This window comes from Argopecten irradians, chromosome 6 (assembly GCF_041381155.1).
Source record: "Argopecten irradians isolate NY chromosome 6, Ai_NY, whole genome shotgun sequence".
In the NCBI taxonomy this organism is placed as follows: Eukaryota; Metazoa; Mollusca; class Bivalvia; order Pectinida; family Pectinidae; genus Argopecten; species Argopecten irradians.
In genome coordinates this window covers 19,115,472-19,130,749 of record NC_091139.1, presented here as the reverse complement: position 1 = coordinate 19,130,749, position 15,278 = coordinate 19,115,472, and the positions used below count along the sequence as shown (strand labels likewise).

At 33.2% G+C, this 15,278-nt stretch overlaps 1 protein-coding gene across 1 annotated transcript; it reads left to right on the top strand.

Annotated features, from left to right (window-relative positions):
• The first annotated feature begins 403 nt into the window (after window positions 1–403).
• Window positions 404–7,763, top strand: LOC138326386 (laminin subunit alpha-like). The gene is made up of 9 exons (XM_069272495.1): window positions 404–452; window positions 1,030–1,245; window positions 2,245–2,496; window positions 4,293–4,391; window positions 4,783–4,881; window positions 5,435–5,530; window positions 6,931–7,026; window positions 7,396–7,491; window positions 7,645–7,763. The coding sequence occupies exons 1-9, from the start codon at window positions 404–406 to the stop codon at window positions 7,761–7,763; spliced, it is 1,122 nt and encodes a 373-aa protein (XP_069128596.1).
• Window positions 7,764–15,278: the final 7,515 nt, after the last annotated feature.

The following is a 15,278-nucleotide window of genomic DNA, read 5'->3' as shown; positions in this document are numbered from 1 at the left end:
GACTATTCCGTTTTATGTAATTACATGTTGTGTCTAAGAAGGTCATCATTGGCTGGACATGTCTTACATTTGATGCAGTATTATTTTATGAAATGTTTTTACGTCGTAAGATGCTTGACACTTTAATAAAACAATTAATTGATTAATTATATAAAAATTGGCTTATCCGAGCATAAACGATTTTCAAAACATACCAGCACCAGGACCCAGCTTTTCAAACGGTGATAAGCTTAATCATTTTGTTAGTGAGTTTTTCATTACTCATTTGCTGCAGAATATGTAATCATATCTTTCAAGTTAAGTTAGTATCAGAAGGAATGATTTTATCTTGATTTGGAAATTGTCGTTAAACTTTAATTAAGCTAATCATTCTGCTATGAACAACTGGGCCCCGATGATCATAATGCGTACTGTCGACATGACCGCTCCGTCCTTTGGACTAGATAATCGAAGTACCATTTGAATTTTATACTTCGTTGAAATGTTTTCAATTCTGTGATTTCTAAATAAAACTATATGAGATAACATTAGCTAACTATAGGTAAATGTAAGAAGTCATTGAGTCACTGAAGGGATGAATGATATAACTAGTTCCCAAATAGAAATATAGATGTGCTACTGTTGTTTTTTTCTTCAAAAGTCAAATTCATTTGGTTGAACATATTCTATACTAAATGATTATTCTTCTTTCAAGCATACCCTTAAACAAATATTGTGAGTGTTTTTGATGAAGAAACAAAAGAAATATGACAAAATTATCCATTGTTCTGTGCCACAAAAACATAAACATGAATTAATCCATATCCACCCAGAATTATCTTCCTATGTAAACGTCACGGCAAGAAACAAAATCAGGGAATATTATGTTGGAATATTAACACATTTTAATCTGGACCGAATGATATGTTCGACAAATGTCTAACTCAAGCTCGAAGTTACATTGTTAGTGGGTTTTTTTAGTGTAGTTTTTTAATTTTATCTTATTTGTAGCATTTTTTACAGTGAAGATGATATTATCTTTTTTTGCAGTAAACACATGTCGAGAACCTACTGTGAAAGATACATTGCAAAGTTCCACATATGCGACAGGAACAGAAAGTAGCAAAGCTGTAGATGGTTGTATTACCCAGCGCTACAGCTCTGGATGCTGTATGCATACAGCTACTGACGGCAGAAGTTCGGCATATTGGGCAGTGGACTTTAATGAAAATATTGTGATTGAAAGTATCAAGATTTATTATAGAGGTAAAAAAATTATTACTGTCGTTTTTACATTACCTAAATGTTTAATAGTTAAGTTTGTGTATACTTTCAGTGAAGTTTTGATAGGATTCCAAAACAAAAATAAAAACTTTATTCCAACTACATATGTCGTCAGAACATCTATATTGATGGTCTAAAATGAAGTGACCAAATAACTGCTGGAGTTCCTACGTAAATCTCTGCTTACATTGTGGTTCATTTGGCTGTTATACTGTATGACGTATGATACAGTCAACTACTGTGTGGTAATTAGGACGATGACGTGAAGCATACATGTAAGATGAAATGAAATAAGTTCATCACTTTTGCGACTCTATTAGATTATCGTACTTATTCTATATTCACATTTGAAAAAAAGCTGTTTCACCTGTTTGTTTGTTGCAAATCAAATTTTTGATAAAATTTGGAAAATTCATAATGGGGAAAAATTTACATCCGAAACCTTCAAGGCCATAAGTTTGCCTTTGTTTGTATTGAGTTTGTTCCTAACCGAATTGTACGCTATATAAAAATCTATGTTCGCTTCATTTGATTGCTTGTATACATGTATTACATTATAACTGTCCATTCATAGAAACACTGCTGAGTCGAAGCAGTGAGGTTGACTGTATCCTATATATGAATGGCCGACTTAAGTTAATTTCTTTGTTAATTTTGAAAATATAAAATCATGCGATTGTACCACTCAGAACTAGGTATCAAATGAAATGTTCCCCCCTAGCAAAAGTTAAGTTTTAAATGCTATAATGATTAGAAGTGGCCTTTTTGTCCGGATAAGTATATTTGCAAAGCCCATTGTTGGAGTCAGCAAAATATTTTTTTCCTATAATGTAGATGCCTTTTGATTGGAAGTAACTGTCTTCATTACATTGTATGCTGTCGCTACATAGTTAAGATATAATTTCATATGTCTACATATATATATATTAGGCTCTTATACGTACAATGTACAACGGCCATTCTCTCGTTGTCTTTTTTCAGATGAGCCTAACACCAACCAGCAGAAATCGCGGTTCGGAGGTTATGAGATATATATTTCAAATTCTACCTCAATACTTTCGCCATGTTATGAAGACACCGTATCTACCATAAGCGCAGTTGACTTAGCGCCCTCAATAACATCTTGTACGGGGAGTGCTCGATATCTGGGCGTTTACGTCGAACGCAGCTCAAGGGCCTATAATTGGTACTCCTTTAGCGCTGTACTGGAAATATGTGAGGTAGAGGTATATGGTGAGTTCAGTGGTAACAATTAGGGTAGAACATTTCATCTTAACATTTTATATTGTATTTGATATATACAATGGAATTGGGCACACGTTTCAAAACTTATATAAGGATATTCACTAGTGATTTAACATTCATCTAGAGAGGTTTTTTTTATAAAAAATATTGTTCCTAAAGAGCAACATTTGTGCGTTTATGCTGGTAAAATAAAAAAAAAATACTGTTCATATTTTTTTGTATAAAGCTTTTAATTTGTGAAAAAATAGTTACAAATGAGATATTCTGATCTTCAAAACTTCGGGTACTGGGTGATATATGCTGTTATTCTGAGCGAACAGAATGGGTTGAATGTATATTATCATTTGGTTTTAAAGAAAGCACTGGTTGTGTCAGTTTTACTAACATTATACAAATATCTGCGAAATTAACGAATATTTTTCAACGTTCACACATAATTAAAAAAAACACTTTGAAAAAACGTAGCTCCAGTGGAATAACATCGTTAAGTTCTTGAATAGAAATGTAATGTTTTCATGATATTTCGAATGGGACATTTTGCTGGTTTGGCTCAATGGAACAAAAGCTTTAAATACTTTTCGTTGTTATCATATTATGGGTTCTATAATAACCTCGTGACCAACGAATGTTTCTACACACTATTTTAAACTATACATAAAGTTGAGAGCGGCTTACTCTTTGTTCGTTAAGTTTGCTGTTATAACTTAAAAGTGAATGTAATTGTGGCTTTCAGTACGATATAAAAACGAACTGTTTTATTACCCTCAACTCGAGATTTCAACAAGGGACAAAATAATGATGTATCCCTTAAGCGTATTTCGCAAAACAGACATGTCAACATTTCTCTACCTATTTCTTTCTGCTTTTCTTTTCCATTGTCACACAAATCATCTGATAACACAATTTTGATAATTTGTTATTTTTGTTTTATGTCAGGATGTCCGGTTGGAAGATATGGTACTGGTACCTGTGATCAGTATTGTGACTCATCGTGCGTATACAGCCTTTGCGACCCAACGAATGGACAATGTACATGTGCGTATCTTTACCACGAAGGGAAATAATTAAGTCTTATCAATTAAGTTTTATAATCGAATTGAAATTTAAACAAATCAAGAACACGTGATTTTGCTTCCATAATTAAGAATGATATTTGGTAATCACGGTTCGTATGACTGTTAATCAGTCTCTAAAGTGACTTTGGTTTGTTTATTACTTAAAGGGACAAAGTACATTGCAGATATGTCAGTATGAAATAAGTTCTTATGAAATGTTGAGAAGTTGCTATCTCTGAAATATGGCTAGAAAATTCCACGGTGGTCAGTGCGCTCGCTGCCCGCCATAACACATTGTGGCCCGACATCTTGTATGCTTGTATCTGATGTTGAAACAATAGATAAGGTGAAATGTTACCACGCGTAAATACAGACGTTTTATTTGTATTTCGTGTAAATGTTTCATTTGCGTAATATGATATTCCCTATAAAACAGAATGAATACGTTTAAAACCTTCGTGGTAACTTCGAAAATGCAGCAAAAATGTTAGCAATAATTTGATTCGAACATGTCAAATTTCAGGTATTTGATTTCCATTAGCGCCTTAGCCAGGTGTAATATACAATAGAATACTAAACCGAAGACATGACAGAAAACATTAACGTTGGGACTTTCTCAATCACACACAAACCGTTGTGATTTTCATGAAATAATGTCTTGCACAATAAGCTGTGACGTGCTATATGCCTGTGCACAAATAGTATATTGTCATCATGCTCCTCTTTCAGACTGTGCCGATGGAACATTTAAGTCGGGTACAATCTGTGACTCTTGTTCATCCAACTGTATCGGCAGTACCTGTGATATAAATACGGGTGAATGTTCAGGTAAGCAAATGAAACTTATGTCGGGATACATGTTGAGGTAGCATTTGTATGACGATACTTCTGTACTTCTATACTTCTTGTAATCAGTGATTGACATCAGTATATAATACCAAAGAAGTACGGAGAAGATGTAAAAGTGATGTATGTGAATACATATTCGATGAACTGCATACAGAATTTCAATGTAATTTTCCCACTGAAATATATAAATAATCAATCTGTCTATGTGATACATGCCCCGGAGCGATGAAATACCGTATTTTATGAGCCATCCTTTTTATATAAATGCTTGTTCTAGAATTCATATCTGGTGACACAAATGCAGTTGGCGTTGATGCTGTGTTATATCAGTTCTTTTTAAACTTGATTTGTTTTTGGTTTAATGATTTAGCCTGTATTGATGGTTTCCACGGAAGCACGTGCGATCAGTTGTGCTCAATCGGCTGTAGTACGGGAACATGTAACCAAGCAACCGGGCAATGCGATGGAGGTGTGTCAAATATTTTCTGTGCAGGTTCCATAAACCCATTGGAAAGAAAATCCCCAATTTCATATTTTCTTAATGAAGTATGACCATTTCTTACTCGCAAAAAGAACAATACTTTGTGAAAAAAATACTTTGATATATGCAAACATATATCTAAAAATATAACGGATATTGATTGTTTATTTTCATTACAAGTCGATGGCTACTATTGCGTGTATTGTCTAACAAAATAGCTACATATAGCTAACAAATGTAACTGGAATTGTTTATTTATTTGCAGTATGTTTCGATGGTTACTATGGTGTCTATTGCACGCCATGTTCTTCTGGATGTAGTGTATCATGTGACAAAAGCACAGGTTATTGCAGCCGTAAGTATGGATAGATGTGTGTTGTGATTAAATTCAAGCGAAGATATCATAACAAGAACCATAGGATTGCATACAACTTTTCTGTAATAGTAGACTGTAGTATTGTAATTTATTGTAATGTTTTGTATATTTGTAATTAATAGCATTGTATAGATGACACTCGTAGATCTTTTGTTTCATTTTTAGCTTGCTCTAGTGGTTACTATGGCGCTGGATGCGATTCGGCTTGTTCAGACAATTGTCTAAACGGCGAATGTGAGCAATACACGGGAACTTGTGGAGGTTTGGTTTTTGGTTGATATTTTTTGTATATGAATGAATACCAGTTATAGTTATAGAGCGGAGTAAAACTTTGATATCTTTTCATGAGTCCAAACCACAAATAAAATATTTAAAAAAATCCCCTCATGATAGAAAATGTAACAGTTAGTCATCAAGAAACAATGAATTTTGTATTTAATACATTTACTCATGTACTTCAATCTTCCGCGATACATGTTTACACACCTTAAGTTGTTTCTTATTTACTTCTTTATTTCCACATATTTGGGACAAATTTCGACGAAAATCAACTAGAATATTCACATTTATACTACAAGTAAAAAAGGAAAAATAGGAATGATACACATAACATCATATTTTTGGTTTGATATTTCAAAGATAAAGCCTTCCCGCATAAACTATACATTCACTTACATGCTGTTATCAGATTGAAACCAAAACTTATCTTTTTACTTGGGTGAACAATACCTACCATGTTTCCACCATAAAAATTATATTTCACTGTGAAATTAAATAAAACACATACATAATTACTTTATTTAAATTTCTGTCATATTGATTTGAAAAGAAAGGATAGTTTATGGAATGTTCCTTCATTTATTACCAACAATTCAGTTAAATACACATTTGTTAGCAATGACCAATATCGATGCAATCTTTACTATTGTTTTCAGGATGTTATTCCGGATTTTATGGCAGTACATGTGGCTCATTATGTCCTGCCAACTGCCAAGATTCTACATGTGGCCAATATGACGGATTTTGTTCGGGTATATTTATTTTAATAGGCTCACGTTTCAGCATCAATATTTTCTTTTTGAAAAAGAAATAACATATTACTATATGTGTCGTAATTATCATAGTGACTACTCAAGAAGATCTTTTATTATTATATTCACCACCATTCATGGTAATTGTACTGTGATTTCTGCAGATATGTCTCCATCTTGATATATATAGGGATAAAATACCAGAATTTTATATTGCATAAACTCTGTGTTGTAACTAATGTTAATATGGCATCATACATGCTTTTCTGGCCATTTGAATAATTGTCACAGTATAATTCATCAAATATAAAAGTTTACAATAAATAATGAATAAACAAAATAATACCTATATTTCATCGCCCAGATAAGGCACATTAAAACACAAGGCCACACAATGCAACTTAAATAAAAAGAAATCAGTAATTATTACAAAACGCGTCACAAACATAAAGGACATAATTTGACTTCGCACAAATATTATCATTTTCTTATGTTTAAGTAAGATACTATTAAGGAACAATTTGTTGATGTAAAATTATCTATTGATAGCTAGCGACGGCATATATTGAAAAACTGTTTTAGCGAAAACATGTTCTCATTTTATCACATTCTATATTTTTGTCATTTCAGCTTGTTACGACGGTTACTATGGAGACACGTGTAGCTTGTCGTGTTCAGTTAAATGTGCAACTCTCGCGTGTTCACAGAACGGTGGGAAATGTTCAGGTATTTTCATAATAGCAAGTTTTTTTGTATTTGTATACGTATATGGTTCATGTTTTCAGTTTTAGTTTTTTATTTTTGCAGTGGTTGATTTCATGTGTGAAATTCAATTTTCACAAAATCTAAATCCCATAAAACTTACACCGATCTTCGTTATTTTAGATAAAAAGACATTTTAATGTATAAATTCCGAATTTATTATGAAGTTCTTAACGGCCCATATACGAGACGATGGACTGGCAAAATAATTCCAAATAATGCCTGTTAATAGGATGTTGAACTAATAAAACCAAAGCTCAATCATCTTTTTTGAGAATATGCGACAATTGAGAAAAACAATATATATATATATATATTGCTTTGATATTATAGCATGCAGTGCCGGATATTACGGTATCCAATGTGATACAGCATGTCCTAGCAACTGTCTGGCTAAAACATGCAATCAGGATGACGGATTGTGTTTAGGTAAGTACATTTACGCATGTAGGGTGAAATATTTCATACATACACTCAGGATGGCGGATTGTGTATACGTATTGTATTAAATTTTTGGTTCTCTTCAAAGAACCATTTTGTCGCTTAGAACGAATATATGTATCCGGCCTACTATGCTTTTAGGTCGAAAGACTACATCAAAAAATGTCCTTAGAGCTAGCAGCAATATTGCAGCTATCCCTCGCGTTGAAAAAGGTGCTAAAATGGCATTAAAGAATTATGTATTATTTTCTGAAGACTGAATGTTACCAAAACGTTGCCTTCTATTTATGTAAAATTATGTAGTTTGAACTGAAAATAAACATAAACACTTTTTTTCCCTGTGACAGAGTGCGTTTCGGGATTTTATGGCAATAGGTGTACGTCGTCATGCCCGTCTAATTGCTTGAATAACGTATGCCATCAGCTTGATGGTGTGTGCACAGGTAATCTTATAAATTATTTCTGATATGTATTGGATTTAAAAAATAAATTTACATATATCATGAAAGTGTATTAAAAAAGCCACATGTACACAGTTTATATTTGTTTCAACACTGGAAAAGATTGCGGTTGTTTCGTTTAATAACCCAGTAAAAGCCAGTTTCATTTAAGGACTGCTAGGTTTAGGAGATGAAGGAAACCTGAAATTCCAGGAGGAAAAAATGTCCCCAGGTCATTACCTAGCAATTACTCCATATGGGATTCAAATTTGAAATCCAAAGGTGGAGGTCTTGTGATAAGATGTGAGAGCATTCATGACCAATCTGCTACAGTCACCCTTTAATAATATCATTGAAGATGACATATGTTCATTGTTAATATTTGTAAATGGAAAAAATGTAGTGAAATAAACAACAAATATTTACGATGACAATTTTGCATTTTAGAATGTGATGCTGGTTACTATGGCAATATTTGTGATGCAGCCTGCCCTGACAAATGTTTTGGTTCTGTGTGCGAAAGATATTCCGGGATTTGTTTAGGTTAGGTTTTGTTACCATCTGAATTATAATTATTTCCTCATTTGTGTTGATTGTACTCATATTTTACGAGCTAATGTGTATTTGTAAATATAATTGTCATGTTTGATATCTGTTGTGATACGCTAAATTTTCATACACACGTTAGACCCCAAACATGTCTTTCTGTATTTAGTTATTCGTTAAAGGCCCACTACCTTTCCGAAACGATTAAATGTAAAAAAAAAGATTTTAATAACTTGTCAAAAAATACCTATTTGTGTTATCAAGTTATTATTAGATTAAAAGGTAATAGAAATCAATATACAAAATGAAGTTCATCATCGTATTTTTCTATAGGATGCGTCTCTGGTACATACGGAGCATCATGCGAGAACATTTGCCCAACCGAGTGTAAACAAGGAACTTGCAGTCAACAGTTTGGTTACTGTAATGGTTGGAATTTTGTTTTGTTTTTAAATTATCACGAATTTAGATCAACAAAATATCAAATTCCTTTGACCGTGTCTATAAAAGATTAGCAAATTGAATGCAACAAAACACGTTTATCACGAACATGTTTACAGTTAATTTGTGGTTATAACGTAGTAAGTTCCATTCCCCGTCAAGGTTCCCATACCATACTTGTAATAACCGTATCTGTTTAGACAATACATTCATTTATATGGTATTTTACAGAGTGTGAAGTAGGGATCTATGGAGTTTATTGTAACTCCCTATGTCCCAAATCATGTGTTGGAGGCTGCGAACAGGACACTGGGTATTGTTTAGGTATGCATTTTCTGTTATATTTCAGGAGCCTGGCTACCCTTGCAATTAAGTCACGTGATGTAATTCAAATGTCATGGTGATGATTATCTTACATCGTATTAAATTATCCTATTTATGCTAAAACAGTAATAAACTTATAAATGGCGAGCTTTTTTATACTAAAGACGCACACAAAAATTACTTCAGAATGCATAATAGTTTGCCATTTTCGGATTATAACTGTTTTGTTAAATGTTTTTAACCGTTAAGATATCATGGTTAATATTTTATTATACGCTTAGCTTGCGCGCCTGGGTATTTTGGACACGACTGCCTTGAAACCTGTGGCCAATGCAAAACTGAATCGTGTGAATTTAAAGACGGTTCTTGTGAATGTATTGATGGATGGGAAGGCCTAACCTGTAATACAGGTAATAATTACCTTAACTTTAAAAATCATTGTGTCGATTATGTTTTAACAAAATGATCAATCATCGCCATATTGACATAAAAGGTGAAAGGTGAAATCATTTACATTGAACACGGATAAACGTCAATGCAACCCTATACTAAACCTTCCAAAGGCATTTTACATATTGATACTGTTCTGTCTGTTTCCTTTCGGTGGTGAATAAAGTTTTTGTAATTAATGAAAAAAAAGATCCTGTCGTTTATCTCCCTAAACGTCATAGGGATTAACCAGTTTTGAGCAAAGTCCGCGAAAGAATGTATTTCATTATACTCACGGTCAGGTAAATATTCGAAAAACTAAATTTTCACGAATCAAATTGAAATTAGGATAAGTAAGGTAACTTGGGTAGCTTATTTCTGTTAAAATGACAAATTCGTTAACACCCCTCTGCAAATTCGTATTAAAAAGAAATGTTCTCATCGCCAAATTCAAGAACTATACAGTATATTGTTTTATGGAAATCATTTTCAAATGTAAGCCCTCGGGGATTTATCTTTGATATTTACATTTTCGTTTTTTCTTTGCTATATAACCTTACTAACTGAGAAATCGTTTACACTTGTGTAAACGGAGTCGTTGGTTGCGCAAGAATACATACACCAGAACACTGACTTCCGTAAGTAGTGTTAATGGGCATTATATTTGGCCTATGTTGTTTCTATAATTATAATTATTCAATTAAATAATTTGAAGGCAATGGAGATTTTAAATTATTTTTCATAATTTTGTTTTAGAAATATTGCATAAATGAAATGAAAAAGAGTGTTATTTTGGAACTGTATTTTGTCTTCTTTCTGAACTTAACAACATTTCCCGCCAAGTTGGAGCCAGTTGTTTCGGGATTCTATCAATTGACCTGCTGTTACATTGATCGTATAATGTTGAAGAAAAAGTTTTCTTTTAACGGAACATTAAATTTAGAAAAAGTTTTCTTTTAACGGAACATTAAATGTAAATGAAATAGTCGGTTGAAATGTAAATATAAGGATTAAGTTTTACTTTTGGTTGTTTACTGGCGTGTAAACTTCATTTGTTTAATGCACGACATTTAAAATATCTGTCCAACAAATGCAGTTTACACACCATTAATCAACAATAAATAAAAAAAATACTTCCTTACATAATTTAGAATACATAAAATTATACTGATATCAATAAAAACAATAACCGCCAAGAACGATCATGTAATCCATGCGCTTTCCACAGAAGTTATGGACATTAATGTAGAAACAAAATCGTAATCTACACTTAAATTTTTTATTTTTCTGAATTCAAACAATTTTGAATCTGTAGTAGGTTTCAACTATTTATATGGAACCACATTTTAGTAAACTTTTTCATTGACTATTTCCAGAGTCGGCTGTGATTACTCCCACACACGACCATACCTGGGCATATGCTGGGGGAGGAATGGCGGGTGTTGTAGGCCTCACTTTGCTCCTCCTTCTGATCTTTATCATCCTCAGAAGGTATGATTCTGTCGACTCAAGGTAAAACATGCATTTTGTAGATTCACGAGTTTGAAGAAATTGTCGAATTCTCATAACTAAATATCATTTGTTTTTTATTTTAGTTTATTACTCTTTTTATATATTTCTTTTTCATATGTCTTTTGATTTTATCCACAGGAAGAGGACAAGAGCAGCTCAATACACAAAAACCCCACCTGAAATGATCGACAGCAATTTAAAGGGTGACATTGAAATGACTCCAGCGGTTGTTGCACCAGAATCATCCGTTAAAGACAAGGCAGCATTAAAACCACCACCACCCAAAGGTAAGCGTACAACCGTCCTTAAACAATGCGAGTATGTATGCTACGCTTCGACTGTTTATCCTAACAGTTGCCATGTAGTTTATATGACATTCCATATCCTGTCTACCACCTGTGTGATGCGAATTTTATACATATGTGAAAGAGGTGTAGATATTTATTTAAATCCTGTAGTTCGTTTGCGTAATATTCGGATTTCTTTATATGAAGTATCTTTTTATGAAAAGAAAATACCTCTATTTTATATCTGTATGAAATGTATTTTTTCATTTCATTCCAACAAATTTTATTTCGAATAACGAAAAAGGATTAGACAACAGGCATTGCCTATATTAGTATGAAATATATCTTTGAAGCAGCCAATTCAATTAAAAAGTACGCATTTATTTTTTTCAAATAGTATTATCTTTCGTAAATCATTCCTGAGGAGACATATCTTCCTGACAGTGTTGTATCAGTGGTGTACCATTTTCTTCTGCTCTGCATGGAAACCAATGTTCTAACCATCATCTGTATCAAACACACATGCATTCATTCTAAACTTAGTTGACAACAATAACTTAGTTGGCCACAGTTACACCTGTACCTCATAAACGGGTCCTGAAATACTTTTAATCTTATTTACTTTTTTCCATCTCAATTTAATGCCTTTTAACTTAAACTGTTAATTTTTTGACATTATCCTTTACCTACAGACTTGCACACTAAACACAGTAAAGTACGGTTATAATGAACCTGCAAAACTGCATCTATGTACATGTACAGACATTATAAACAGCTTATATGAACCTTGGCGGGGAATGAAAAGTTCAACAAACCATGAATTTGCTGTAGAACTTCTTTATTATACAATTTCAATCATAGTGTCTTTGGATATCGTAATTCATCAACAGCTCTGACAAATGAGGATGAAATAGCATATATGAACACTAAGGACACCATAAGAAAAAAAGATGAAGAATCAGCCTACCACAACTTTGGTGAAAATGTTGGTGGCATCACCGTGCAAGAGTTCAAGTCTATAGTAGACGGGAAGATGGCAAATGAGGCCGCAGCGTTTCAAGAGGAATTTAAGGTGAGGTCATTTTTTTTTGTCATATTATTCATACCTTTTTTTACAAAGATTATTTTTATCTCGCTATTAAAATTCATAGAATCTTCGCTCATCATCAGATAACTAAATCGTGTAGCTGTGGCACGCCAATAAAGCTGTAAACCTGTTGACACATTTATATTGTCTCGGATAGCTCATTTTAATTGATGAATAGGTTTCAATGTTTTACTAAAGTTATATGTGCATCGTTAACTGTAATTCCATACACCGACTGCTAATAACGTTAAGGACAACAACAGAAGCAAACTTATGTAACCTGCATTTTACATATTGTAGATTTTCCCAACAGGACTCATTCATCCTCATGATGCCAGCAAACGACCTGCCAACAGAATAAAAAACAGATTTAAGAACACTTTACCATGTAAGATATATCATGTTTCAAAATCAAAGAGTCATAGGATAAAAACTTGTCTATGTTTAATAAAAACTTCATAACAATTTAAAGGGAATAGTGTCAGCATTGAATTATTATCTTTTCTTAACTTTCTGCAATCTTCAACTTATTTTCCTTTGGAAAGCATTACAAAATTTAAGGCACCTCCTTAACTTAGTATTTTCCTTGAGTTCTGTAATACTTTTCTTTTGATACTTTTAAGTTTCCTAAAATTAAAAAATGTTGACGAAACTGGGCTATGATAAATACCGATAAATGTGAAATAACATTTTCAAATACACGAAAGAACAAAATATGATAACCGCTAAAATTGGATTAATTGGCGAATATCTCATTTACCTGTAGATGATCACTCAAGGGTTGTGCTAGAAACGACTGGACGGGATCAGGACTCCGACTACATTAATGCCAATTATATTGATGTAAGTATTCTTGTGTTATTCAAATATTGAAGTAATGCAGGCACGTTGAGATAAAAAAACTTTTTTGGTAAAATTTTTCGCGTTGTCAAAAAAGAAAGGATTATTATTCTTTTCATAAATTTATATTTTAAGTTTTTAACTTGTGATTTCAGAGTGTTGATAAGACCGGTGTATATATAGCAAGTCAAGGTACGTGTTACAAGTTTGTCAAAGTTCACTGAAAAGCGCGCCAACGAAGGCCGCGAAAGTCTTTGTCTATACTTTATATGCCGTTGTGGGCTGGAATTGATGGTTTTGTAGTTATTTTAATAATCCATAATTAAATAATGAGTAAGCAACTGATTATCACTCGATCAGGTAGCTCTTCAAAAGAAATAATATGCCTAATTATTTCCAAATATCACTCGTTCATTACAGATGTATTTTTATTAAAACACATATCGTTATTTTCATTTTTAAAGCTCGGAACAAATTTCAGGAATAAAATGTATGTGTGAAAATCTCAAATATTCGTTCTGTCCATACATTTTAAGCATCATTATCATGATGCAGATGTATGCTATAAGTTAGATCAGCACGTAAATTTAAGATCATACAGTAGCAACTGAAAATTGCAATCACCATGCTATTGATTCAGCAAATATAGCTCCATTATTAAGTGAAGGGGTTAGATCTCAACACCCCTGAACTATATCTCATAGCAAAACTGGAGGCAACAGAAACTGGTTATTAAGTTTCTTTTGGTGTACATAAACGGTATAGAGGTCAAGGGACGTATATGAGAAAGGATTAGTCCACACTGGTTTTTGGGCAAAGGACAGCGCCAGGCGCTCGTGCTTCACATTTCATGAGCGGTGTATTGTTTTTTAACGATAGTTTAAGACATTTCTTTCTAAATCTTCCATCTTTAAAGCAAGTTATAAACGTTGTGAAATTTAACTTACTTTACATTGGTGTTTCGTTTGACTCGATGAGACAAGTATTTGTTGAGAAAAACGGTTTTTATTCCCGGTTCATAAGCGTCTCGCGTGGTGTTTAGTAGTGTAAAGAGACAGACACGAATCCTTCTCACTTATAAATCCTTGACTGTGGTTAACTGTGTGGTTTTGAAGTAGGCCGTCGCATTCTCTGTAGTCTTCAATGAAAATTTGTGAATGCCTGTGATTGGTTCAGAATTGTTCCCCTGAACTGCCGTCAGTTTTACTATTAGATAGTCCAGGGATGTAAATGTGACGGCGACGGCGAAAATGGGGTCAGATGAGGAAAATTGACAAATTGAGTTTTATACATTTTTTGCAAGCTTACATTATAAATTATGTAAATCCAAAAAATTAGGTCTCTATGTGGTACGGTTATGGAGAAAAATTTGTTTGTTTACCTTACCGTTGTTCTTGCTGATTGCCTCATGGATAAAACATAATAGAGTTCTACTCAACACGGTTTAACTTCTGATATGTGTCGGTGTTTGAAGTAGGTTAGTGCCGTCGCTTAAACAGTCTCTGTAGTCTTCAATGATTCTAAGTCTATTTGTTGAATGTCCTGTTTTGCCTGTGATATGGTTTCAGATTGTGTTACAACTTCCCATCTGAACTTATCGGACTGCCGTCTTCGACTGGAATCTGAGCGATATGTTTTGTACTATTAGTTTGTCTCCAGGGATGTAAAATATCGTAAGTGATCGGTCTAAATTTTCGTGCCTGGATAATCGAGGATGCACGTACTTTAACAGTTTGAACGTATATTATAATTACACCTTTGATATCAAGTAATCATATTTGCTGCTTAGTGTATAAACGACAGCTCATACGTCTTTAAAGTAATTTCTTTAATTAAGGACCAAAGCCAAAAACCGTTGGCGATTTTTGG